The sequence below is a fragment of the Phalacrocorax aristotelis genome, chromosome Z, assembly GCF_949628215.1.
Source record: "Phalacrocorax aristotelis chromosome Z, bGulAri2.1, whole genome shotgun sequence".
Taxonomy (NCBI): Eukaryota; Metazoa; Chordata; class Aves; order Suliformes; family Phalacrocoracidae; genus Phalacrocorax; species Phalacrocorax aristotelis.
Window position 1 is genome coordinate 13715500 of NC_134311.1, and position 27911 is coordinate 13743410.

General features: G+C 50.5%; 3 protein-coding genes across 3 annotated transcripts in view; 2 read left to right on the forward strand and 1 right to left on the reverse strand.

The window, feature by feature from the left end:
• Positions 1-419: 419 nt before the first annotated feature.
• On the forward strand, positions 420-4407 carry LOC142050445 (cyclin-dependent kinase 4 inhibitor B-like). The gene is made up of 2 exons (XM_075079095.1): positions 420-819; positions 2393-4407. The coding sequence occupies exons 1-2, from the start codon at positions 682-684 to the stop codon at positions 2654-2656; spliced, it is 402 nt and encodes a 133-aa protein (XP_074935196.1). The 5' UTR covers positions 420-681; the 3' UTR covers positions 2657-4407.
• Positions 4408-13423: 9016 nt separating this feature from the next.
• LOC142050074 (cyclin-dependent kinase 4 inhibitor B-like) lies at positions 13424-17174 on the forward strand. The gene is made up of 2 exons (XM_075078402.1): positions 13424-13567; positions 15703-17174. The coding sequence occupies exons 1-2, from the start codon at positions 13424-13426 to the stop codon at positions 16009-16011; spliced, it is 453 nt and encodes a 150-aa protein (XP_074934503.1). The 3' UTR covers positions 16012-17174.
• A 7818-nt stretch (positions 17175-24992) lies between these two features.
• MTAP (methylthioadenosine phosphorylase) overlaps positions 24993-27911 on the reverse strand; it is a 35934-nt gene continuing 33015 nt past the window's right edge. The window contains exon 8 of the mRNA XM_075078311.1: positions 24993-27426. Coding sequence (XP_074934412.1) covers positions 27388-27426 — 39 coding nt within the window. The 3' untranslated portion in view covers positions 24993-27387. The remainder of the gene's footprint in view (positions 27427-27911) is intronic.

Sequence of the window (27911 nt, forward strand, 5' to 3'; positions counted from 1 at the left end):
CCCAGCCGGGGTCTTGGGACCGCTCTCGTCCTTAAATCGCGCTCTCGTTAAATGCAGCCTTTTGCTCCCTTTGTTCCTACCCTTCCCCGGGCCTCTTCTCCTCTCGGGGCGGTCTCTTCTCGGGGCTGAGAAGCTGCTGCCCTTAAGAGAGGACCGGGGAAAAAAAAAAAAAAAAGTTAGACCGCCCGCCGCCGGCGGCCCGTCCTGGGGCCCGGCTCTCCCGGCCGGCAGAGTGCCGAGCAGGGCGCTCCGCCCCGTTGGGGCAAGGCCGGGGACCGGCCGCGTCTGCTGCCCCCCGCCGCGGTGACGGCGACATAGGCGCGGAGGCGAGGCGGGGCCCGCGGGCGGACCGGGGCGGACCGGGGCGGAGCGGCACCAGCTGCGCGGAGAAAACAAGCGGCGGGAGCCTCCGCCGCGTCGTCGCAGGTGGAGGCGGCCCGGCGGTAGCACCGCGCAGGCGCCTCCGGCCGGGAGCGAGACCGGGAGCGGGACCGGGACGTGCCGCGCCGCCGAGGGGTGCCGGGGGCGCGGAGCGGCGGGATCGGACGCTCCCATGGACAGGGTGCCCCCCGCGGGCCGGGATCTCTGCCAGCCCAGGGAAGAGCGGGGCAGCCGAGCGGCGACTGCAGCGCTCCGCGGCGCCCGACCACCGGCCGGAGTGACGCCGGTGCAGGCCGAGGCATGGCGCGGGCGGGCGGCACGACGGCGGACGAGCTGGCCAACGCCGCCGCCCGCGGCGACCTGCAGCGCCTGAGGGAGATGCTGGATGGCGCGGCGGACCCCAACGCCGTCAATTCCTACGGCCGGACGCCCATCCAGGTAGGAGGGATGGGGAGGAGGGGGGACGGGTGGGCTGCGGGGCGGAGGCAGCGGCCCCTCCGTGCCCGAGGAGCGGCGGTCCCCGGGACAGTCCCCCGGCGCCGGCCGCTCCCCGACGGCCGCGCTCGAAGGCTGTGAGAGCCGAGCGGCGCGGTGGTTCCTCTCGCCTTTCTGGAAAGGCGAAAGTCTGTGACGGCCGCAACAGAGAGGTTTTAGTCTTAGCAACCCTTGACTTTATTTTAACCAACTGGGATGGGATGACTCAAACCCGAGAACTTTAATGCTCATCTCGCAATAAACGCGCAATAAAAAGTAACGAGTCACCTTTTCAGAAAGAATTACCCTTCCATCATACCTCGTCTTCTCCTTTGTACATCGATTAGTATTTCTCCTCTCCCGTGAAAAAAAGTATATTCGCTGATTCTCACGACATAATCGCTGACCTTTACGGGCTCGCCGGGTGCCGATACCCATGCCATGCTACTCGATAGCCTTGCCCAGCAGACCCTGCAGGTACACAGCTAGCAATCCCTGCCCACATTTTGCAGTCGCGTGAACGTGTAGATAGATGAGGTGCCCGCAGGAGTTGTAAATACTAGATTTATAAAGCTAGGTTAATTTCCAAGGTAGGTAGGTCCAGCAAGATTCTTCTTAAAATTTCAAAATAAAACGAAACGGGGATAACCTGAGAAACATATATGTAAGTTTTACTGACAGTGCTTGCGAAACTCTCTCCTACAAAATGTCGGTGCAGCATTTTACCCGAAACACCAATCTGTTCCCGTCCTCCGACATGTTTGGTTTTTCGTTTTTTTTTTTTTTTTTTTCTCCCCTGCATCCTTGCGCAGCCGGGATTTTGCCTGTGCGCTGAACACACTACCGGGCGCGGTGGAGGAAATGCAGATCAGAAAAAGGCGAGCCTGAGAGAAGGGGTGCTCCCGGGCATTTTGGTGCTGCACTGGGCAGGGAGAGTCGGGCTAAAAGTACGTTTTCAGTCTCTACGGAGGGCGGGGAGAGCGGAGGAGCCGCGCTGCTTGGGGGGGGTGGGTGCGTGGGGGGGTGGGTGTGAGATTCCCTGCACACTAGTGTCCCCTTGCCAAGGACCTCCTGGAAATGTGTCCCAGGTGAGAGCGGGAGGGCAGCAGCCCCCTGAAGCCGCTCCGCCTTTACAAAGCGGTTCGGGTCTTGCCTTCGGTCCCGCCGGGGTGACCCGGGAGAAGGACGAGCCCCTTCCCCCAGTCCCCCGCCTCTGCCGCCCGCCACTCCGCCACCCCGCGGACTCCAGTGGCGGAGCAGCCCCTATGGGGTCCCGCACGCCCCGGCCCCGATGGGGCTCCCGCTCTGCCCCACCTGTGTCCCGCGGCGCAGAAGAGGAGGGTTTCCCAGGCTGCGAAACGTTCCCGCCGGCTCCGCGCTCTCCACCCTCCGCGGCGCCTCGGGGGTTGATCTCTACGCCGGCCTCACCCACGGATTTTCCGCGCCTTCCCGCGGGCGGTCCCGGCTTCTGCAGGGCCGAAGAAGAGCTCTTGAGCGGCGTGATCGTGCGCGGCGCTGACGCTGTCTCTCCCCGCAGGTGATGATGCTGGGCAGCCCGCGGGTGGCCGAGCTGCTGCTGCAGCGCGGAGCCGACCCCAACCGCCCCGACCCGCGCACCGGCTGCCTCCCGGCGCACGACGCCGCCCGCGCCGGCTTCCTGGAGACGCTGGCGGCGCTGCACCGCGCCGGGGCGCGCCTCGATCTGCCCGACGGCCGCGGCCGCCTCCCTCTCGACGTGGCGGCGGGGGGTCCCCACGGCCCCGTGGGGCGCTTCCTGCGCCACCCGCCGCCCCACGCCTAGCCTCACACTTGCCATCCTCCCCCTCCTCTAATTTATTACCCGCGCCTGCCTCGGAAGACGCGAAGTCGGGCGGCGTTCAGGCGTTGTAAATAACGCCCGGATCGCGTCTCCCCCCCACGTCGGAGGCACGAAGGAACAGCGGGGTTACGTATTGTTCTGTACGCTTTACTTTGCACGTGTCTGTATCTTATCTTGCACTTGAAACCCCACTCCCCTCAACGCCCCCCTCTTTTCATGCGAGAGGCCAAACACCATGAAAAGAGATCAATATGAAGGAAAACCCCCACACGGAGAACGCACAATAAACCCCTCCTGTTTTGACGGGACCGCGTCTGGGTTTTCTGTTACTCTCCTCCTTGGGGCTCCCCACAACCACCACTTCCCAGCCCCGTGTCCAGAGGGGACGGGAGAGGCTGCGGCCTCTCCCGGGCCCCAGACAACTGCTCCCCATCTGAATTCAGACTCGAGCTAAATCGGACTTAAGGGGCGCTGAAGAAGATCTCTGCCTCTCCCTAGCAAAACCTGCCGGGACAGCGGGGAATTGAGGCTTCCTGGTGCGATTGCGGCTTTTGTAAATACCTTCTTAAAACCACGTAAGATGCTGTGCATGTCTGTGCATGGGCCCGTGGCGCATCCGTGGCTCTTCTCATGAAGGTTGTAAACATGGGACCTGGAAGGAGAAAGTAAAGAGCGATTTGTGTCTCTGCAAGCCCGGTACCGCCCTCACTTGAAGTAATAGGTGCTTAACCGACTGGTAGGTGACCTTTCCTGAGTTACTGTAAGTTTATCAGTATTTTAAAGAAATCGTGACGGTTGCAAAACGAAAGCAGTGTGGAACGAAAAATTTTTAAATGTACGTCTAAGCTCTGCCCTAGGGTTTCCCAAGCTGCTCGAAGGTGGAATGTTTGCTAAAGCAAAGAACAAACCGTTGTAACATCGAGGGGTTGTAATGGCTGCGCTACTGGAGGAGGAACGGGGCGGGGGGTAGATTTAATTATCATACAGGGGATCCCTACTTCACTAACTGCCCCACTGGATCGAGCACCCCTCGATAAAGGCGCGGCGGCAGCCCAGTCTCTGCCGTGGGGAAGCCGGGGAGACCCGTTCCCGCCGCGGCGGTTCCCAAACCTCCGCGCGCAGCGGCGGGCAGGGCTCTGGGGCAGGTGACGAGGAGGGTGCTTCTAGTCGCCGTCTCCCACGAGTGGTAGACCCTGCCTTCCTCCCTCCCTCTCTCCCCGGACCCCACGCGGGGCTGTGCTCATACATCCCGCGCGTTAGGGACGGGGAAGGGGTAGCAAGGCGGGGCGGCAGGAGAGCTCCCGTCTCCTTCCCCAGCGCAAATCCTGGGCACTTTGCAGAGCTACCGGTAGGGAGTTGAAAGGGAAAAGATTTATTTTCGTTTTGCATTCTTACTGAGTGTCCAGTTCCTAGACATTTCATACGTAGACAACAAATATAATATATATACTTTTATATAACCTATTGGAATATGCAATCCATTCCAACACTATTTCGTACAATGTGTGCTTTACAATTACTTCTTTGTATATATTGGCACACTATTAATATGTAGTGTTGCCCGTTATGTATGTAATACATCTATGTAATACCAATATAAAAATATTAAAAACCCTGTTCTTATATATGTATCAAGCCTACCTATTTGCTTATCGATTATTTTTATATGTAATATGCTGGTGTTTAATTATAACTACACTGTATACGTATAAAATGTGGTTTTAAAAAATCGCATTACATGTGGTCTATTTCATCCTTGTTTACTATAAGGATGCCTAGAATATATATTTAAAATATCTCTTTAAATAGAAAACACATAGAATTACAATATGCGATGAGAACACCTTATGAAATTGTACCGTATTCTATCTCAGCGTGTGGCATAGCCATAAGCGAGCCAGGGACAACACTGCAGACACAGCAGCCAAGCACCTGCATCCCATGCCTGAGGGAACCCGTATGGAGCTGGGACCAGACACAAAGATCGGGTAAGGCTAGAGCTTGACCACCCTCTTTGCAGAAAAGTGAGGGTCTAATAAACAGTGCTTCCAACCTCAGAACTGGATTTAAGATTTTGAGTATTTCCACTAGGGTTTATGAAACAACACCACGAGCAACAACAAAACCAACAAAACCACCACAACCACTAATAATAATGATAGTGCATAATATCGGCAGGGGAATAGCAGGCTTTCCTAGGCTGACCGCACCCAATGAGCAGAATGTGCCTTCAAAACCCATCAGGGCTACATGCCTAACTGTGCTAAATCTGCCTCACGCCGTAGGTCGGGACCCCTGCCCGGCCAGGCCCATGGCGGGGGCTACTCACCCCGTGGGAGAATGGGGGTCACCGGCATTATCCCGCCCGGCCGCGGGAGCTTCCCGTGCGCTTCTGGCAGCAGCGTCGGCTCCAGGGCTTGTAGTCCTCCCTGAAAAGCACAGTAATTGTTTTAACAACAAACAGCAGCAGCGATACGCATTTCGAGAAAGCCCTAGAAGCATAACGTTTAATGTGGCAGATAACTGGCACTTTTTATTTTTAATATCGCAGCTATAGTTGCGCGCACCCGTGTGCGCACAGGCGCACAGGAACCCTCTGCAGCGGCGGGGTTCGCGCCCCGTGCGCGGCGCGGCGCTCCTCGGGCCCGGCTCGGCCATGCGTTCAGCGTTGGTGGGTATTTGGTTTCTATTGCCAAAACTGCCAGTTCATCCTCCCACCGCCCCCCGGCACCTGCATCGTGCACACGGGCAGGCATTAATTTATCTCAGTTTTGCCTTGCCTGTCGGGGAGGAGTCGCCGCGGCAGGGCAAAAGAAAAAGAAGGGGGGGGTGTGTGGAAACAAAACCAAAAAACCAAACAACCCCAACAAAACATATCTGGAAGAGCTGCTTTCATTTCGAAATGGCTGTTTTCACTCACCCATTTCCCAGGCTTGACATCGGACTCGGTCCAGGAGAAACCATTACAGGCTTTGCTTTATTAGCATTGTTGTTACGGTTACTCCGTGCCCAGGCAGCAGAAGGAAAAGTCTAATGACATCGGTGTTATTGTTTGTCCAGCCGAGAGAAGGAGGTGTTTGTTATGGGGGGGGTGTTGCACAGTCGTACATTCACCATTTTTCCCAGGGACTGTCGCGCTGCCTCCCCTGCTTGGAGCCTTCCCCGCCGGCTCCCTGCAGTCCCTGCGCACCCCGAGCTCCGCGTCCAGCCGTGCCAAGCCGAGCAGGGCCCCGCCGCTCCCGGTCCCGGGGAGGGCGACGATGCGCCCGCAGGACCGGTACCCTCCCTGCCCATCACCCTTCCCCGCTCCTCGCAAGGAGGTACCCCGCACGCGGGGAGGGGGGGAGGAGTGCGCAGGCAGGCTGGCTCCCGGGGAGGGGGGCGGGATGGGGGGAGGGGAGCGGGACACCCCCTGCCGCCCAGAGACTATCCGCCGGGCGGCCGGGCGTCGCCGCGCACCGTCTGTCGGGGGGCTCAGCACCCCTCCGGCGGTCCCCGCGGCAGCGCCTGCCGCAGGCCCGAGTAGGGGGGGAGCGCCGGCAGGTTGCTGCGGGCTTCCCTGCGCTCCTCCGCTGCTCCCCCCCGCCCCGCTCCCAAATCTCACCCTTCAAACGGAAAACAAAGCGGTCCGGCACCGCGGAGCACGACCGGAGAAGGAGGGCGGGGGCGAGGGAAGAGTTAATTACCCGTTTCGGTTACCGGCGGGGGGAGACGAGATCCGCTTTTTTTTTTTTTTTCGCTTTTTTTTTTTTCGCTCCTCTACGCAACGGCCCCGCGTCGCGTTCAAATGACCATGTGACGAGGAAATAACTGCTCGCCCGGGCCAATATTGGCCTGCGTTTTTAAAGCGGCAGGGATCCGCTAGCCGCCCCCTTGCCTCCTCCGGGGCACCAACGCGGCCCCCAGGGGAACGGGCGGGGGTCGCGGTGCAGCCGGGCCGCCGCAGCCCCCGCCCCGCCGAGTGGCTCCGAGGGGAGCGGCGTCCAAAACCAGCTCAACAACAAGGGGAAAAAACCCAACCCAAACCAAACCAAACAAAACAAAATAACTCCCCCCCTAAACGGAGCGGGAGGCGGTGTGTTTGGAGGGGACAGATGGGGGGGGAGGGCAAGGACATGTCGTCAAAGCTTTATTTGAAACCAGGGGAGCGCCTTGCGATTGGCCGGCCTCCACGCCCGTTCGGTGGTGGTGCTCCTCGGGGCGAGCCGGTGGGAGGGGAGAGGAGCCGACGGCCTCCCCCGTCCCCATCCCCCGCCGCCGGTCCTCCTTCGCCCGCTTTCGAGGCGGGAGCCATCATCATGGGAGGCGTTTAAGGGCGGGGGGGGTAGGGGAGAGGGGGGAGGGAGGTAAGGCGAAATGGGGAGTCGAAATTAGTCAAACGGAAAAGAAGAAAAAAAAAAAGAAGAAGAAGAAAAAAAAGAAAATCCTCTCCAATGAATGGAGGGTGAGAGGGCCGAATCACCGGTGGGGCCCCGCCAGAGAGGTATTTCTACCGCGGCACGCCCGGCGCTCCCCTGCACCCATGGCCCCCCGGATAAGGTGCACCGTCCGCTTTCGCCGCGCCCGCAGCCTGCGGCGGGCCCGGGCGCTGGGCTGGCGCATCCTCCGCGGCGTCGTCGGGGCGCTGGGGCGGCGCTGGCCGCAGCGCCTCGCTCTGCTGCTGGTCCTGCGGAGGAGGCGCCGCGGGAGGCCCGGGCACAGGTAGGGCCCCGGGGAGCGGGACTGCGCGGGGGGCGGCGGGGACTGCCCGACGGGGCGGCGGCGGCGGCCCGGGGCCGGGGGGTGCCGTCTCCTCGGCAGCCCGGCCCCGGTCGCTCAGCGCCGCGGAGCCCGCTCCGCGCCAAATGCTCAGATTGCAGCGGGAGCACGTGAGGTTCGCAGAGGCGTGGGGGTTTTTCTTTTTTTTTTTCTTTTTTTTTTTTTTTTTTTTTTTAAATGCAGTAGAAAACGACAGGTCCTTGAAAAGTTTCTGTAGCTTATTTCTGCCCTTTCCCCTTCCCCTCCCCCACTTGAGTTTTTCTTTTCGTTTTCTCCGTGGCTAACTTAATAAAACCACCACCCCTTACCAACATTTGCAGACAGTTCTTTGCCAACAAGGAACATAACTATTGCTCGGAAGAGAGAAAATGGCCACTGTTTTCCGAGCGTGTATTACTTTCCACTGTTGTATATGACAGCAAAATACAGTGGCTTACTTTGCCACCTCTTAGTGTTATATAAATGTGCGCAATGACGGTCAGAGCGGCCGAGCAGCGCCAGAAAGAGTAAAATACACACGTATAAAAGACCTTTAGAGACACCCGAAGTTCTGGCACCTTCCGAGACTTTTTGCTGATAGCAGAATGCAAAATCGTGTGATTGTGTATCTGCATGGCACAGCTTAGGCCTTGGTCGTCACACATAATCATACACAAAATGAAAAATAAAGCGAATATTAATTTTTATGAGTCTTTGAGGATTGTTCTGCAAAATCCTAATAGGAGGTCGTTAGAAGGGTCCATACGTTCTCTAATCCAGAGCACGGGCTGGAAAAGAACAGAGGTGAAAGAAAGAGAAGACAGAAATATTTGCCTGAATATATCTACAAAAATAGTGATTATGTATTTTTTATATATATAAAAATTTATATTTAAAAAATCAAGCCCTGTAAGCTATAGGACTCGAGGTGTAGAGACAAAGCAATTTACACTTTGCCTCCTCCAGCCTTTGATTAGATCACTTTCGGTGCTTTTTAAATAACAAGTGTGGGGAGATAGACACAAACACATATGTATGTGTGTATATATGTAAATATATATAAATAAGAAACAATATCCAGCTGTTTTCCTTATGACTTTCAAATCCCTGTTTCTTGCATTAGTAGTAGGCCTAATTTCTTCATCTTACACTAAATGGGGGAAAAAGAAACTATAAACTCTGGCTGACCTGAAATGCACATATCTCAAATATAAAACATAAATATGAAGGTGCTGATTATCTCGAAGTAAATTTACTGTAGTAAGGACAAAACCCTCTTACTGATCAGGCAGCGTGGCATTTTTTTTCTTTCAATTTCCACACTTGCTGTAAATACTGCTTCCCCTCCCCCCCGCCCCGCTCCCCGAGCTTTTCATCGGGTAAATCGAGGAGTTCTAAAATGTCAATTAGGTCTAAAATAGTCTCCCAAAAGTGCTGAAAATCTGATTCTGAAGAGGCTGGGAGGGGTAAAACAAGGGTGTGTGTTTAATCTAAAAAAATATGGGATTTTTCCCTTTTGCCTAACCTTACTCCTTTTTTAACAGGATGTAATAAAATTATAGTCATAAAAGTAATGCATAAATATTTTAGCAGCTCAGAGACAGCGAGCCCCGTACCCACAGCATTTGGGGACACAGTTTGCAGGAAGAGGGTGACTTTGTATTGGATTAGATGGAAATCTATTTCAGGGAGAAAATAAGTTTGGAAATAAAGAGAAAGCAGCTCTTTTTGCCCTCACTTGCTATTTAGAGAGGCAGGTTCTATTCTCCAGCTTTGTTCAAAATTACATTGCTTAATTAAATAGATGGATCAAAGACAATTTTAACGCCCCTCGAGCAGTGTTGGAGGGAGTCTTTCGCTGAAACTGCGTCCACGAAGCTGCTCCTGAACCCCGAGAGGGTGTGACATGGGGACGGACACACAGAAAATGGTAATCGGAGAGATACCCACTTGGGCAGAAAATCGAACACGCCATGATCCATTTTTCGTGCAACATCTAAATCTATTTGTGTCCAAGGAAGATGAGAGGGATTTTATTTGGTTTGTTTTTTGCGTGTGCTTGTGTGTGTGTGTGTGTGTGGTATTTGTTATTTGCTCTTGCTTTGCTATTTTTTTTAAGGAAGGGAATATTTTGTCTGATGAATGCTTTATCACTTTTTGTAAACGATAAGGTGGTTACCCAGAGCCATTAGGTCGTTTTAATTTCCGATTACTCCATAGAAAAAAATGAGGGGCCGAAATAATATGCATCTAAAATTTTCTAAGGAAAATGTGAAAATATCTAGGGATATTTTCACAGCTATTTAGTGCAGCATATTACATTCAGAAATGTGCTCTGCACAAGTTTCTATCACTCCACTCGGAAAACAGAAACCGAAGTATTTATTCTTTATTATTGCAGGTTGTTGGTTTTGTTTCGTTGGTTTTGTTTGTTTTATTTGTTTGGTATGGGGTTTTTTTTGGGGGTGGTGGTGTTTGGGTGGGGTTTTTTAGGGTTTTTGTTTGTTTGTTTTGGGAGGGGGGTTCGTGAGGTTTATTGTCATAATTTTTTTGTTCAGAAGAAACTTCTGTGGCACAACTTCTAGAGGTCTAAAATTGAGGAGCTAAATTTTCCTGTTTACCCAATATGTGTAATGAGGATAATTATCTTTGCAAATATACTGACATTTTAAGCTGAAGAGCAGAAAGATATTGTTCAACTATTTCTATTCATCACTTTTGCTTCATTTTTACCGTAACTCCAAACAACTGGTTGCCCCCCTGCCCCCTTAACTGTAAATCAGGTCACTTCCATGCAACCTCTCCATTGCACACACACCCCCCACCACCCACCCCGCTTTTTTTTTCTTCCTATTTACAGGCGAGGAAACACTAATATTATGTTCTCTATACTGTGTCTCTTTGTAGTATTTAACGCCTAAACTTATTACAGAAATACTTTTTAGATGATAAAATAATTCACATGAACGTTTTTAAATACTTCCCCCCCCCCCGTTTAAAAGTGTAGTACTCGCTAAGACTTAACCAGGACATAAGATGGCTCTTTTGGATAACTGAAAATTACCTTTTCTGTCCTGTATGCTATTATGAAACCATCTCAGGACTATTTGCAGGATTGCTATACTGTAGTATTAAAATCGATCTGTTTTCAGTGTCAAAGATTTGTATTGTCGAACAGTGACTGTAAAAAGAAAAAAAAGAGAAATATGGAACGGGGAGGCTGCTTAACGGGCATGGATTTTTTTTCTTCCTTCAGGAAAATATCTTTGCAGTAAGGTTTGTTGAGAAGGTTGTTTCTCCTCCCTTCCCCCAAGATACAATTGTAATATAAGTGTCGTTTTCAAAACACATTAGCGTGCTCGGCTATTATTTCCTCGACTTCAGATATGACAGTGCCTTGTTATGTTTCGATTAATTTAAGGTCTTTTGTCGGTACCAGAATAGTGCAAAATAGGATTTGCATTTGTGGGGGAAAATTTGTAGGACTTCAATAACAAAACTTGAAATTGTGTCGTTTAAATGGTCCAGTAGCTTGATACGTGATTTTGGAGGTTCAGTAATAGCTAGCATGGGATGGTATTTGCTGGTTTACACCATTCTGCAACTTAGTCACTTTTAACAGACTTTTAGAAGGCCCTCTCACTCCTCTAGTAACGTCTTCACTTATAAATACGTTGACGTGTGAGTGTATAATTTTTTAAACTTCTTTATTCACAAAAAGACACCTGTGCATATATTTATACACACACACCCAGATGCACAAAATCTACTATCAATTCTGCTTCACGGAAAGCAGAATTAGCCAGCCATAATACGCAACCCTGCCTCCCCTCAACATTGATCTGAAGCTTTAAGACACCTGACACACGTAGCCAAGGGGGTTTTGCCCTTGGATATATCTCTGCATGGCACAGAGAGCACGAAGGACCGGAGGGCACTTTGCTTGTTGGGTGGGGGATCCTTTCCTCTTAATTTCTCGGACTTTACGGACATAAAAAACCCCAGCTTTTAAACTTTGTTGATTTTTTTTTAAATCACCCACCAGCCCTGGGGTCCGCTCTGCAACACGTGCTGCAGCAAAACCCCGGTGCGTGGGAGCCCGCCGCGAGTCCCTGCGGAGAGGATGTCTCACCCCACCCAAAACCCCTTCAAATGCTGCACCCTGCTCCTGCGACGCCACTGTCCCCAGAAACTTGGCGAGGGAGGCTCAGAAAGCTCCCAGGTGATGACATTTCAGTGAGCCTCTGACTTGTCTCGCCAGGGATAAATTTGTGTTTATTTCTCCTTATCCAGGGATGCCTCTGCCTTTTGGCCGTCGGTACATGTAGACAAAAAATCGCCTTTTTTCCCCTTTTGCCACGCAGGGCTCTTCGTACGCCCGAGCGGCGCGGGAGAGTTTAATGCCGGGGGGAACAAAGGTGCATCTGCACGGCAGAGGCTGCTTCTGTGGCAATCGCATCGGGTTTCTGCTATTAAAAAGAGGAGTTTAGGGAAATTACATTGGGGAGCGGGAAAAAAAACCCCAAACGCATCCTCCCAAAAAAACCCCAACACCCAACCTAGAAACCTGTTTTCTCTATTTGCTCATTTCACCGCCCGGCCTCGGCGGTGGCTCCCAAACGCCCGGCTCTCCGGATCGCTCTGCGGGAATGCAGGAGCCCTAACCCCCCCCACCCCCCGCTCCCGCCTCCTCCTTGCCTCTTACACAGCTCTGCCGGTAGCTTTGAGGTGGCGGAACAGAGCGGCCGAGCCGCGGCCGTGGGCGCCGCGCAGCCCCGTGGGCGCTGGGCCCAATCCCGCGCTCCCCTCGAAGGGGCAGGGTGTGGGAGTAGTGTAGCTGAGGGGGGCTGTGAGGGTCTCTTGGGGCCCGCAGCCGAGAGCCGCTTTGTCCAGAAGGGGTGAGTGGGAGGACGGAGAGCAGGGGGAGGAGCCAGGTGCTTGTTTTTTAGAGACCTCCACGGAGGCCCTGCCCGGTGCCCGGGCTGCAGCCGTGCCTCATCCCGGCTGGGTCTCGCCGCGGTTTTCCTGCCCACCAGAGGCTCCCTCCGGGCCGGGGCGAAGCCGTCCTCCCCTGCCGGGTGCCATTAGGTGGATCGCAGACTTCCTGCGGGCATCGGTCTCTTCCTCATCCGGGCCGCCTGCTCCCGGCCGGCGGCGGGGCGGGGGGACAGACCCCAGACCCACGGCTCGAAGAGGCTCGGGACAGGGCAGGGCCTCCCCGCCGGAGGGAGAAGCCAAACCTACCCCTCGCACAGGAGTCCCTCTCTGCCCCGGGAAGGCTCTAGTGTGTCCCCGTGCCCCATCACCCGACCCTCCCCCCCCTCCCCCCCTCCCAGGCAAGTTAACCGCGGGGCGCGTTCCACCTGCCCGGGCCGGGGCGGCTGCGGCCAGCCCCGGCAGCCCGGAGGAGCCCTTTGCCTTTGGGGCTGCGTCCCACTCCCCTGCTTCACACCCCCTCCCTAATGGGGGAGGGCGGGCGGCGCGGGGCCGCAACCCCCATCCCCTTCCTTCTCCCGCACCGACGGCGCCCCCGGAGGGAGGCAACCCACTCGGGAGTCGCCCCGCGCTCTCGCGGGGGTGTGAAATCGCCCCTCCCCCACCCTCCTCCGCGGGGGTGCCGAGCCGCTTCCCCCAACTTTCAGCTTGCGGAGCAGCCTGCGGGCACCCCGCGCTCCTCCGCCGTGCCCCGTCGGGGAGGGTACGCGGGTTTTACCGCAGCCGCCGGCACCGCGCTGCCCCCGCCCTCCCCACCGCCCGGCCTGAATGAGGGGGGCTGCTGCAGCGCTCTGCCCCGCCCGGGGTGTGCGCGGGGGAGGGGGGACACGCAGGACCGCCTGCCTCGGAGATGGGGGGGGGGGCGGGGGACCGCCTGCCCCCGGCTTGGGTGGGAGCCGGGGGGCGGCCTCTCCCGAGAGGAGGAGAAGGAGGAGCTGAGGCGCCGCGGCCGGCGAGGTCCCGGCTAGGGGAGACGGAAAGGCACGGGCAGCCGTCCGGGTCGGGCCGGCGGGGGCGATGGAGGGGTTCCGCCGGGGCGACGGCTCCGGCGACCGGCTGTGCAGCGCCGCCGCCCGTGGGGACCGGGAGGAGGTGCGAAAGCTCCTGGACGCGGGCGCGGATCCCAACGGGACCAACTGCTTTGGGAGGACCCCGCTCCAGGTACGGAGCACCGCGGGGTGGGGTCGACGGGTGGGGTGAGCTGTCCTCTGACACGCTGGTTGGGGGTGGGGGGGCGGATTTCACGTTTTGAATGAATTTTTATTGTTATTACCCGACCCGGGCTCCAGCCGCAGCTGCCTGGCTGCAAGTGGGAGCTTTTCTGAACCCGCGCCCTTCTGTAAATACTGGATGGAGTTTAGAGGGGCATAACAAGCAGAAAACGAATTATGCCAGAGGGTACTTAAAAAGAGAAGTGAGACTGCAAAATCCTCTTTCAGATGGGTTCAGGGAATTGACTGCGCTTCGATCAACTTTTTCTTGTTTGTTTTAAATAAAGCCTTAATGGGTCTTTTTCCCAAGTGGAGTCCGTTACTAGTATTTGAATGTGAAACAGCGGCACAGAAGACGGTGTAGAAATTGTCTCTGTGTAGAAATTGTAACTTGAAACTAGGTATTCAGTAGTAATCTTCGCTATTATTGGTAGTATTTTTAATATTCACTATTCATCAACAGTGGTCGTATTCATTGATAGACATTGTAAGTACTGGTGTGTAGTGGAGTTGCTTTCCAGGCATTTTGAGAGCTAGAAGCGTGTTGTATTAATCGATATATTTAAACTGAAAGTTTTTAAATGCTCAGTGAACGATTACTCTACTGTGATTTAAACTGGAGTTTCGTGTTTCATGAAAAGCTTTTCTCGAGTTGTCATTTGAAGCTATATGTTTAATGATTCACCAGCTAAAGCTGAACAGCCATTTTGGTCATTGCACTTTACATAGAAAAGGAAATATTTTTCTCAAGTAAATCACTGAGAAAGGCAACGAGAAACTTATTCGTTTTGTTTCTGTTGTAGGTTTAAATTCTAGTTGAAAAGGGTCTCCAAATTGCTGTAAATTTTCTCTTTCCTCCCCTCATTTCAGAATGAGACTAAGCTGTTTCCCTTACCAGCACTCTGCAAAATGGCTGCCACTCTGATATGTGGGCTCTCTTTATCTTTCTGAAAAACTTAACCCCTGTTAAGTTAATCCCTGTTAAGGAGTTAATAAATGATTAAATTTATAAGCATTTTCGCACTTGAATTATAAATAAAACCAAATATTTGTAGTCCATAACCAAATTCTCCCAAGAAATAAAACAATGAGAAAACCTGCTCTCTCAGGTATTTTCTACAGTGTTAAGACTCAAACTATGGAGGTTAGAATTCCACTGGAAATGACCAGGACTATGCGGGAAGCAAAACCTAAAATGTAATTTTCTTTTGGTTGGCTGGTTGTTATTTTTGTTTGGCTGGTTTTGTTTTGGTTTTGTTCCATCGTTCACGATCAGACTTTGCCAGAAGCTTCTGCTCTTGGTCCAGCTGCAGAGTGGCATTAGGGTTCAGCAGGAAAGTTTCATGCGTTACCCTGGAGCGCTCAACAACTTTCCTTGCTCCTGTGAGAAGCAGCACGGGTTTAGCCGGATCTGAGAGAGAGAGAAACGGCTCCATGCAGGACTCAGGCGGGGGGAAATCCTTACCGGGCACCGAAAAGAGCCGAACCACTCTCGGGGCCGTTACACCCCCCGGGTGCCCGGCCGCGGTTGGTGTGCTGCAGCTGTGCTCTTCATCGATAGACCAGTCCTAGGCACGTCCTACGTGCCAGGAGGCTTAATGCAAGGCTCTTCAGGGCTGTCACAGAATACCTAGTGGGCGTGCATATATATATGTGTATATATATATACAAGCATATATGTACACCCACACTATTTATGGTATAATAAATGGTTCGTATAAATGGTATATATAAATGGTACGTGTAAATGGGGTATATATTGTGCAAGTGTGTGTGTGTATATATATTTGCGTGTGGGTGGGTATATATACACGGTATAAGATGTGGAACAGAGCCACACATATGTGGTGCCTAGTCTGGAGATCACAGACACCGTAGCTGGTATTTTAATTTACGACAGAATATCTCAGGCTGGAAAAGACCCGTAAGGATCATCAGCAGTGTGTATTTACCCCCGCCACAGCTACAAGCGGCTGACATGGGAAAATTGTCCCCAAGAGTCACCCGAGCCGCGCAGTCCCTCAGCCGTCGCCCCCCGGCTCCGCTCCGCTCCGTGCGCGGCGCTGACGCTGTCTCTCCCCGCAGGTGATGATGCTGGGCAGCCCGCGGGTGGCCGAGCTGCTGCTGCAGCGCGGAGCCGACCCCAACCGCCCCGACCCGCGCACCGGCTGCCTCCCGGCGCACGACGCCGCCCGCGCCGGCTTCCTGGAGACGCTGGCGGCGCTGCACCGCGCCGGGGCGCGCCTCGATCTGCCCGACGGCCGCGGCCGCCTCCCTCTCGACGTGGCGGCGGGGGGTCCCCACGGCCCCGTGGGGCGCTTCCTGCGCCACCCGCCGACCCTCCCCGCCGCCGCACCGGGAGCCGGGACGGCCGCGGAGGGGGCTGCGCGCTGACATCCCCCCCCTCCGCTGACCGCCGCCCTTCGCCGCACGCCCGAAGCCCCGGCGGAGGCCGCCCCCCGCCCCGCCGGGACCCGCCCCCCTCCTCTCCTGCGCTCATCTCCGCGGCTGGCACCGGGCGGCCCCCCCGCCGTCGAGCGCTCACGGCTGGGGGTGTTCCCGGGAGCCCGGCGGCTGGGAAGGGGCTTCCTCTTCCCCCCAGCCCCACACACCTCGGACGCTCCCTGTCCTGCTTCTGCGAGGCGACGCACGCTGCTGAATTTTCTAAGAAAAAGCGGAAAGAACCAACTCACGGCCGCGGGGAGGGCTTCTAGTCCTGCTCCCACGGCCGGGTCCCCGGTGGGCGGAGGACAAGCAGCAAACAACTCTCCGGTGCTCCGGGGGGAGGAGGAAAAAAAAACCAATCCAAAACCCATTCAACCCCCGCCCCGTCTATTTTTTTGTCAAACTGATGCCGTTTACAGAAGTGAGAACACTCCTTTTCCCTGAGCGGCTTGCTCGCTGCCCTGCAAGCCACTGCCTTGATCTCCATCAGACAGGTGTCTTATTCACGATGGTGCCGATTTCATTCATTGTCGCGCAGTTCTGGAGAGCTTTGCATTTTAGTGACACCTTGACATTCTTTTATACAGCACTCCGAGATAATGACCACCTTAGCCATCCCGTTTACAAATATAATCCGTCCTCAAATCTTCTCCCCTCATCACTCAGCTCAATTTAGAAAGTCTCAAAATATTTGACACTGATCGAGAGTACAATTTGGGAACAACTACAGATATTTTGTATAGATGTATTCAGAGAAGGCTATTCGTGTGAGAAACCAATTGGTAACCGTTCAGCTACTGCGTAGTTTTGACGTTTGGAGATACCCCGTTTATTCAGGAGATCTGGGCATCGAGCTCAGTATTTTAAAGACAGCTTTCCTGGTTTCTAAACAGGCTTTTGGACACACACAGAAAAAAAAAGAACCGATCTTCGTTATAAATCTCAATCTCTTCACGTGCATTGCCTCTGTTTTTCCAACGCGATTTCCATCGTCTACCCAGTGTTCATACAACTTATGCGAGACGAAATACCTGTTATTCAACAGCAAAATACCAAAAGGGTTGGCTTAAAAAAAACCCAGTCCTTGTGTTCAGCTATTAAACGGTTCTGTACGCAGCACTACTCAGTGTTGGGCGGTATTATTTATTTCGCCTTTGTTCGCCGCTTACATTTTTTTGTGCCTGTGCACAAATGCGTGCAGAGGCACAGGACGCATTCGCGCAGGTCGAACGCAGAGGGCTTACAGGCAGATGTGTGTTGCTCACACACATACATGCTCAAGTTAAAAACATCCATGAAACTCGTTGATTTCCTTATTTAGAGCAACCCTTACAAAGCAACAGGGAAGTTCAACTGCACTTTGTACTTTTGCGTGGCTTTACGAGCTTTTTGAAAAGCGGAAGACTTTTTTTTTTTTTTCTTTTCCTGCGAAAAGACCGATGGAGAGGGTTCACTGCAGAATAAGGCACCACGGGCGCATACTATGCCCGGAGACTATTTTTATTTCCGGTTCCCTCAGACACGTTGGTTTTTTGTCCTGCCTGTCCTGAGGAGCCTGCACTTTGCTGAGGGCACAGATCGCGGCGGAAGAAGCAGAGCTCCGATGCTCCCTCGTTTCTCCTCTGACTTACTAAGGAACGCCTGTCCGCCGCTGATTTCTTTAAATTGAAGGGTGAGAGGGGTTAAAAAAAATCACTCTCCCCTCAAACAAAAGGTAATTTCCCAGCTCTTTGGGGGCAAAACCGAGAGCGACCCCCGCCCCAGACGGGGTTTGGCTACCTGGTCATCAAATCTATCTGGGGCGGGGGCGCGGCGGCTGGGACGAACGCGGTTTTCGTTTTCTCCCCCTATCTCCCCCATTCCCCGGGTCGCCTGCAGGCAGGAGCCCAGCTCAGCCTAGCAATGCTTGGGCCTGAGGGCGGGTGAGGGTCGCGCCCGCCCAAGCTGCCGGTGGGCTCCGTGGGGCGCGGCGTGGAGCGGAGCACCACCTGCCACCCGGATCCCCGCCGCGCCGCAGCCCCCACCGCCCTGCACGCAGGCTGCCCAACGAGGGAGCCCCCTTCCCCGTGGGACGGAGGGGCTGAGCCCTGCGAGTCCCTTTGGAAACATTGCAGGGAAGCGGCATTCACGGTGGGATGCTCACGGTGCTTCCACGCAGCCTCTCCCTACCCGGGAAAGCCGTGCCGAAGGAGCATGACTTTCTCACGGGCTTTGGCCTCGGAGCTGTAGGGAGCCCAAAACGGCTTTGGGAAGTCGTCTGAAGAGAAAAGGATGAGGAGTTTTTGGGATGGAGTTGCATGCAGGGTGATTTCAGAGGTGGTGTGAGTGCGGTGCGTAACCAGACAGACAAAGCATTCACCGGACGGAGCACCGCTCCTTTTATTGCTGCCACCGTGAGCAGGGACGCAAAGGAAGAATTCGCACTGGTTAGGAAAGTATGGAAAAAGGTCTTCCCTCCAAGTGCCCAGCGCAACCTCTGTGAAAAAGCATTCACAACTTTTTTGTATCTATAAAAACTCTTTAGAAAGATAGGTTCATCACATCGAGGTAGCAGCTTTATGCTGCTTTCCTTTCTCTTGTAAATGTTCGCTCTTTGGACAAGGAGCCAGCAGCACTATGTGCCACAAAACATGCCTTCAATTGCGTCTGAACCACAGCATCTGACTAGGTATTTTCCATTGAGGTGTCCTCTGTCAAGCTTTTATTTCTTTAATAAAAATACCCTCAGGTGTAACGGCACTTAGAAACCCAGAGTGTTCTCTATTACACATTTTGGCAATTTACTCTTTGAGGACATGACTCCCAAGCAATACAACAGGCTCATTCCCTTTAAATCCACCTACATTTACTGAAGTTTATTGTGTCTGAGGGTCCATAGGCTTTGCATATTTTGTTCACAGTCTCTGAAAGCTTCATAGAGGTGAAAAAAAAAAAGCATTTTAGGAAAGAAGGTCATCACCTGACCTTGCCTGGGCCAACGGTATGGAAATACATTAACCACACTGCCTACTTACATAGAAAATGAGCTTCAAGCACTGTGAGTCTCAGGAGGAAAACGGAAATGCTCAGAGCCCTCGTAGAAGAAAGTGAGGAAATTGAAGATGGGGCAGGTAAGCCACAGGGACTGTTGCTGGAGAAAGGACCTCTGAAGACATTAATATCTTACAAGAGCTCTGGTGGAGCAATCGCCCAGCAGTACAGATGAGGGATGATCTACCTAGTGGTTCTAGATTATTATTATTTTTTTAATCAGGTCTCAGTCAATCCTAATCTGACACTCACTGAAGTACACTGAAGTAATTTGCTATTTCTTTCTTCCCCCGCCTCTCTCTCCTCTCCCCTGCCCCTTACTGGAAGAAGAGGTAGGAATACTTTAATACACTGTACGAACAAAAGTTAAGACAGGAGGCTTTTTCTCTGTGGAAAACAGACCAGAGGACAAATTTCTGCGCATTCCCCTCTCTTTTTATTACCATGTATTCGTAAGTACCTGCATACTTTTGTAGAAACACTTGCTAAGAAAGCGTTTCTGTGCTGGAGAAACCCCAGCAAGGGGAAGTGAAATTAGAAGTGGTCCTTAGGAGTTGAAACTCAAGAATCTTGCAGTTGCAGGCTTCAGGTTGCTTCACAGAAAGGTACACAGATGTTTGCCACTAGACCCAGCATCGTTCTGGGTAGTGAGTGTAAGCTCAGGACTGAGGGCGGGCTGTGAGAAGACCCGTTTGCACCTACTGGTCCAGGCAGGGGCTGTGTGACCAGGGAGAGGATTTCCACAAAAGACCAAAAGTACACTGTCAGCAGAGGTCATGGTATTAGAAATACCCTACTTCCTGCCACCCAGCTAGGTATCCCATGCTGCCATTGATGTAGTCACTCTTCCCAGGAAGCAGCCTCCCACATGTGATTTCTGAACAATCCAAAGTTTGATTTTTTTTCAGCCTAAAGTTTTTCTTATAGAATAGGGTCAATTCCAGAATCAGTTCAAGACTGCTGAAAACTAAATTGCTTTTCTTTTGGAATGCAGTTCCAGGGCAGCTGCTAGACTTAATTTTTCACAGGTACTATACGGAAAAGCCCTTTCCTCCTGCCACTTGGCCATGCAGCACTATTGTGATGATACCACAATGCACCTTTTGATGACCTGTTTTAAGTCCCTAATATGGTGGAAGCTGTTCCATTTGGGGAAAGGACTACTTTTTTTTTTTTTTTTTTTTTTTTTTTTTTAATGGTTCTGTGAACTGATGAAACCTAAAGAGGAGTTTGATGTGCATAGGAGCCAGAACAAAAATAAGCAGCAGGGAGGGGTAGGAGACATAGGGAACAGTGGATGCACTCTAGGGAACTGAAAAATCCCACCAATACCTGTGAATAATCCTAGATGGGGGTCTTTGTAATCTCCTAGATTCATGCAGCTGGGCCTCCTCTGTGACACCCTGATATTCAGACAGAAAATGTATTTCTAAGTATGTCTAGTCACACGTGGCTTTGCACCACAAATTGCCTGAACCAATACATAGCAAAGGTGGTGGAGAATTTCACGATTATCTAAAAAAACAATTGCAAACTTTTGCAAAAGGGTGATTAAATGTTAATTTCAATTCTCTTCAATGTCCTGCTTCAGTCAGTGCTGCAATGACAGTGGGGAGAGGAAGCAGTCGTTAAAACAGTTAAGCCAGAGTTTCCGCCTTAGAGGGCTGATCCTGCCCAGTGCTGTGCACCTCCTGAATTAATTCCTCTCCTTACTCATACTCAGCTGGTTTCAGTAAACAAAATACTCTCTTGCTGGTTACTATTCTGGGAACCTCAACTGCTCTCAGGTCTGTTTTGAATACTAATATAAGAGCTAAATTCTGATGTCACATGCCACCTGTGCTGATGCTGAGAGATGTTTTGAATGTTGTTAGTATGAACCAGTGCAAAGCATTAGCTAAGTGAAAATGAGATATGAGTGGGCAATCTTACATTAGCAAGATCAATGCTGGGCTGCCCAGAATGATTTAGAGGAAACAGAAAAGGGAGAAAAAGGGTAAATCTAATGGCCTGCCTCACAGCCTAGTTTGTACCATATTTGAACCTGCAATATTGCATTGGCATCAGTACATTACACCGTTATCACACATGCTGGAGGATGCACTGAGCAGATCTCCTCCAAGAGAAAAGGACTTTAAAAATGTTGGACAGCTGCGGTAGGCAAAACACAACATCCAAACAATCAGTGAGAAGCAGGGTAGGACACAATAGCAACTCCACAGTCAGAGAGAGCAAATGCTCATGATACAAGTAATTGTGGGGTGCTGGCTTGGAATATAGACAAGGACTGTTTGGGTCTGAATGCTACCGAGTCCAGATCTAGAAGTCTCTTCAGTCAAAGCGGAAGGAGAGCTGTGCCTGTGACGTGTGTCAAGATGAAGCAGAACTCCTAATGAATGCCACTGGACGGATGATCAGACAAAAGGTCCTGTGAGTGGGCGTATGTCTTCCTCTTGCATTTGTTATTTGCATGTTGAACTTATTCTGCAGTGACACTTCTGCTTGTGGTCTGCATGGATCTAGACACTTCATGTAGTTCCAAGCTCTGGCATTTCCTCTGGAGCCCAGTGGAAAATTTTACAAGGAATCAGTTGGCTGATACCGATTCTGTATTTCGCAGTCCTTGGCTAATACTGGCAGGCCTCCTGCTTTGTGCATCTGTGCTATTTACAGTCACTAACTTCCATTCAGCCTCCCCTCCATATACACAGGCAAGAAAACTAGGCTTTCAGCATTTATTTCTAATATACCCAGTGTTTCACAGCTGCATTTTTCTATTCACCCAGGGTAAATGCCACACAGGCGCATGAGAGACTGACCTGTTCTTCAGCAGCTCCTGCTAGCTCTAGGGGTGATCTCTTTCCCCCAAAAGGCATGAAAGCATTCAGGCCATACAAATCAATGAGTTAGTTTAGGACAATTCCACTGGAGAATGAGAAGTAGGCTTGAAAAACGTAAGGTTGAATTTCATTAGGTAGTAACTTTCCTAGGCTTTCGATGGTTCTAATCCATCTTGCATGAGACATGCAATTTACTCACAGTGAAGTTCCTTCATTTGCTTCAGTGCTCACTATTTAAGTACCTGTGTTGAACGAGTCACTGTTTAAATGAGGCTTTAAAATGTAGTGGTTCGGGAAACATACAGAGAAAGCAGTCAGATCCTGAAAGGTCCTGCTGAAAGCTTTGCTAATTTTTGTAAGAGACAATATTTGGTATAAGAGTTGCCAGTGTAAAACTGTAGCAGTAGGTGTATAACAGATTATGTTTAACACCTGGAAGACACAAGTTTTCTGTAAGAGGAGCAATGACAGCAGACAACCTTGACAGGCATTCATTTTGGAGTCTGAGGTTTTTGAAAACTAGGCAACAGCAACAATTTAAGGTCCTATTTCCTGGTAAGCTGTTTACCAAGCCAAGATGTGATTTTCCAAGAACCTCAGGTTAGTATTTAGCACTGATTCTGATGTTATGTTATAGGAGCAGTTTAAATACTATGCACCAGAAGGCACTCCAAATCCATCACGGCAAATGGACTGGATAATGGTCGTAAAAACCAAAATGTCACGGAGAGACAGTCAGAGGAGAGGTAATTTCCATCAGTGAAGTCCTCTGCATGTCACTGTCTCACTCTTGTCAAACCAGAGACATTCTGATTCTAAGAAGAGCCACTGTTCTCTGCTAGAATGTTTACTTGGTTTTAGCAATTACATTTGTAAGTACATTATATTTGTATTTTCTTGTTCTATATCATAGCTGCAGTACTTCCTACAAGAAATTTGATACCTTTCTTAGGACAGTTTAGAAATACAATTAAAACCAGTTATTTTGCCTGTCTTGATGTAATTAAACATTACCTATGCTTTTCTTGCCAGTTACCATCTTCATCATGTAGTCTGCTGGATCAGCATCTCCCAATAAATTTCAAACAGTATAAAATATATGCTAAACTTTGCAAAAACACACTATGCAACTACCACGTTACTGACTTTATATTAATTATGCATGAGACACCTTCAGATACCAAGCCTATATTGACAGAGCAAATAGGTATCATAGAATCATAGGATGGTTTGGGTTGGAAGGGACCTTCAAAGCTCATCTGACCCAATCCCCCTGCCATGGACATTTTTCACTAAATCAGGTTGATCAAAGCCCCATCCAACCTGACTTTGAACACTTTTAGTGATGGGGCATCCACAACCTGTCTGGGCAACCTGTTCCAGTGTCGAACCACATTAATCGTAAAAAATTCATGTCCAAACTAAATCCACCATCTTTAAATTTAAAACTGTTGTCCCTTGCTGCATCACTACAGACCCTGGTGAAAAGTCTCCCTCCATCTTATTGAGAATGGCTTTAAGTACTGCAAGGCCACAATAAGGTCTCCCCGCAGCCTTCTCTTCTCCAGGCTGAACAACCAAAACTCTCTCAGCCTGTCCTCGTAGCACAGGTGCTCCAGCCCTCAGATCATTTTTGTGGCCTCCTCTGGACCCGCTCCAACAGTTCCACGTCCTTCTTGTGCTGAGGGCTCCAGAGCTGGATGAAGGGCTCCAGGTGGGGTCTCACCAGAGGGGAGCAGAGGGGCAGAATCACCTTCCTCGGCCTGCTGGTCATGCTGCTTCTGATGCAGCCCAAGATACAGTTGGTCTTTTGGGCTACAAGCACACACTGCTGGGTCATGTCCAGCTTTTCATCCACCAGTACCCACAAGTCCTTCTCCGCAGGGCTGCTCTCAATCTATTCATCCCCCAGCCTGTACTGGTATCAGGGGTTGCCCTGACCCAGGTGCAGGATCTGGCACTTGGCCTGTTGAACCTCATGAGGCTCACATGGGCTCACTTCCTGGGCTTGTCCAGGCCCCTCTGGAGAGCATCCATCCTTCTGGTGTGTCAACCGCACTGCTCAGCTTGGTGTCATCCCACTAAATCTCACTATTTTATGTCATTGATGAAAATTTTACATAGATCAGTCCCAGCACAGACCCTTGAGGGACACCACTTTTTACTGGTCTCCACCTGGACATTAAGCTATTGACTGCAACTCTTTGGACACAGCCATCCAGTGAATTTCTTACCCTTACCTAGCATTATCATTTAGCCTTGTATGCAGATGAAGAATTTAAAACAGAAATGTCTTAACAGAAAACACTAATGATGGACCCGCTCTGTGCCATACTGTCCTGTGACATTAAGTACTCAGTATGTAAAACAAGGAAATTATCATAATTATCTTTATATGTCAGTACAGACTGTAAAAAAATAAAATCCAAGGGGGACTGAAAACGGAACCCAGAAAAAACTTTCCCTTGGAACATCCAAATACGAACTCCATGCCTCCAATCCATTTCACTAATACTGTCCAATGGGCAAAGATAACCACAATGAAAAGCATTTTTGAGGCCAGCCATCTTGTTTGGTAGTGAAGATAATAAAAGGCATGTTAGATTTGTAGCCTTCTTTCTGTCAAGCTTCAAGCTCTGACTCCTGCAATCTAAGTTCTTTAAAAAAACACCAGGAAGTATGGGAAGGTAGTTAAGGTATTTTCCCCAGTATCTGAAAAGAACCGGTACTGGTTTTGGTAGGGAGAATACATCCAAATCTAAAGGCTGGGTGTCTAACCAAACAAGACTAGCAAGCTAGTCTTGTACAGTGCAAGAATCTGTACATTCCATGTTTCTGAACTTTCACTTGCTTGGCTTTGATTGCATTCTGATCCACATCTCAGCAACCCCTGTTGTTTCAGGGACTTAGAGCCTTAAGTTCTACGCAGCACAGAATTTTATAAAGGTGATGTTTTCAAGGTATTACTATCAACCTGCTCCATGATTGGCAAAAGTCATTGTCAGACAATATTCATTCACTAATTACTAGAAGTAAATAAAAAAATAAATTTTCACACAGTTTGTAGAAGCATAGGTTTCATTTATTTACTAGACAAAAAGCAGATTATCATTTTATTGAAGTTAAATTATATTTAAAAAAATGAAATTCATACAAAGTGCTTCACAGCATCACAGAATGGCAGGGGTTGGAAGGGACCTCTAGAGATCATCTCATCCAACTGCCCTGTTTGAGCAGGCACACCTAGAGCAGGGGGCACAGGAACACCTCCAGGCGGGTTTTGAATGTCTCCAGGGAAGGGACTCCACAGCCTCTCTGGGCAGCCTGTGCCCCTGCTCTGGCACCCTCACAGGAAAGTAGTTTTTTCCTCATATTCGGGTGGAACTTCCTGTGTTCCAGTTTATGCCCATTGCCCCTTGTCCTGTTGTTGGGCACCTCTGAAAAAAGCCTGGCCCCATCCTCTTGACACCCACCCATCAGATATTTATATGCATTGATAAGATTTCCCCCTCAGTCTTCTCTTCTCCAGGCTGAACAAACCCAGGTGCCTCAGCCTTTCCTCATAAGAGAGATGCTCCAGTCTCCTGATCACCTTTGTGGCTCTCTGCTGGAGTGCCTCCAGCGCTTCCCTGTCTTTCATGAACTGGAGAGCCCAGCACTGGACACAGTACTCCAGATGTGGTCTCACTAGGGCAGAGCAGAGGGGGTCAATAACCTCCCTCGACCTGCTGGACACACTCCTTTTAATGCAGCCCAGGATACTGTTGGCCTTCTTGGCCACAAGGGCACATCGCTGGCTCAGGGTCACCTTGCTGTCCACCAGCACGGCCAGGTCCTTCTCAACAGAGCTGCTTTCCAGTAGTTCAGCCCCCAGCATGTACCCGTGCATGGGGCTGTTCCTCCCCAGGTGCAGGACCTTGCACTTGCTCTTGTTGAATTTCATGACGTTCCTCTGGGCCCAGCTCTCCAGCCTGTCCAGGTCTTGCTGCATGGCAACACAGCCTGCTGGTGTATCAGCCCCTCCTCTCAGCTTGGTATCATCAGCAAACTTGCTGAGGTAACACTATCCCATCGTCCCCGTCATTGATTAATATATTAAACAGGACTGGATCCAGCACAGACCCCTGGGGAACACCACTAGTGACAGGCCTCTATCCACACTCTGCCCCGTTGATCATAACCCTCTGAGCTCTGCCGTTCAGCCAGTTCTCTGTCCACCTCACTGTTCACTCATCCAACCCACACTTCCTTATCTTGTCTATATGGATGCTGTGGGAGACAGTGTCAAAGGCTTTGCTGAAGTTGAGGTAAACAACATCCACTGCTCTCCCTTCATCAACCCAGCCAGCCACGCCATCATAGAAAGCGTCAGTTTGGCCAAGCATGACCTCCCCTTGGTGAATCCACGTTGACTACTTCTGATAACCTTCTTGTCCTCTACATGCCTGGAGATGACCTCCAGGATGAACTGCTCCATCACCTTTCTGGGGATGGAGGTGAGGCTGACTGGCCTATAGTTTCCTGGGTCCTCCTTCTTGCCCTTTCTGAAAATTGGAGTGACATTGACTACCCTCCAGTCCTCGGGCACCTCTCCTGTCCTCCATGACCTTTCAAAGATGATGGAGAGTCAATACACTTGAGCATATTCATCACTTAAAACAGAAACTAAACACTGTTGAAATCAGTGAAGCAGCAAAAGGCCAGCAGAGTGTTCAGGACACTGGCAGCAAGGTACTTTGCTGCACAGTTCTGTAAGTGACAAAAGTACATCTTCAGGCACAAATTTGTCTCAGTCATTAGCTATATTTTTTTAATGGAAACATTAATTACAAAACTGCTGCTGAAAGAGTACCAATATAATTATTAAACCATGTTTTCTAGCACACAAAGAAAACCCACTGCTTTTAAAAAAAAAACACTGAAATAAAAAATATGGACAATGTATAAAAAAAGCAAAACTTCATATTTAAATTGCCAGTCAGTTTTTCTGGTATGTTTCTGAAGTGAACTGTAACCATTTGCCTTGTCAAAGGAAAAGACGGGAGGCAGAAATAGTAAACCAAATAGTGTATCTCTGAATTTGCTTTCTTAGACCTTATTTCATTTCTGCAACAGATTATTACCTAACCTTTCCTTTCTCCCGTCACTTAAAAGGCATCCCTGAATAGAGGATGACAACTTGCTACTGACTTTTTTCTTTTTTCTTTGGCCACTGTCTGATCGAGTTTCGAAGTAAAGCTATTCCAAGTTTAAAACATAGTAAAAATCTAACTTTAGATATTTTAACATTACCAAGCATGATAAGAATTACAAAAGCTGCATTACACATTATGATCTATTAATGTTTACTCCATTCTTTTATGGTTATAACAATTTTTTATTGTTAACATTTGGAAGTTCAAAAGTGATACACTCTTCCTTGCGAGTATGCAAAATTCAAGGTCCATGCAGGCTGCTACTGCTTTGGCAGGATGACCGAACACTGCACTGTTGTCTGAAATACAAAGTCAAAGTAGATGAATGCTTCCTCTGCCAACGCAGAGCAGAATTATTTTTCAATGTAAAGGCAGACTACATAGCTTCCGTTTGGATTACAAACCTGTAACTCCTTCCATGTACACAGTATCTCCAACTTCCTCCAACACCACAAAAGTTAAAAGAATTACAGCGAGGGCATACTCTACAACAGTTCATGGACTTGTCATTACAACTTTTTGAACTTATGTAACAGGTTTGTTAGTATTGAGAACAACAATCATATTGCAGAAACACTAAATTAAGGACTTTAGGCTCACAGGCTACAAATGAAAAATTGTGCAGCTTGCTTTTCGTTTTTAAGGTTAGCATACTGGATTACGTGCATCACATTCACAGAAAGCTCGTTATAAATATAATCAGAATGCTCTGAAAATGAGGTTCCTTAAAAACTCCAGTGATTTCTACATGTTTCTTCATCAGTTTTGAAGTCCAGCTATCAAG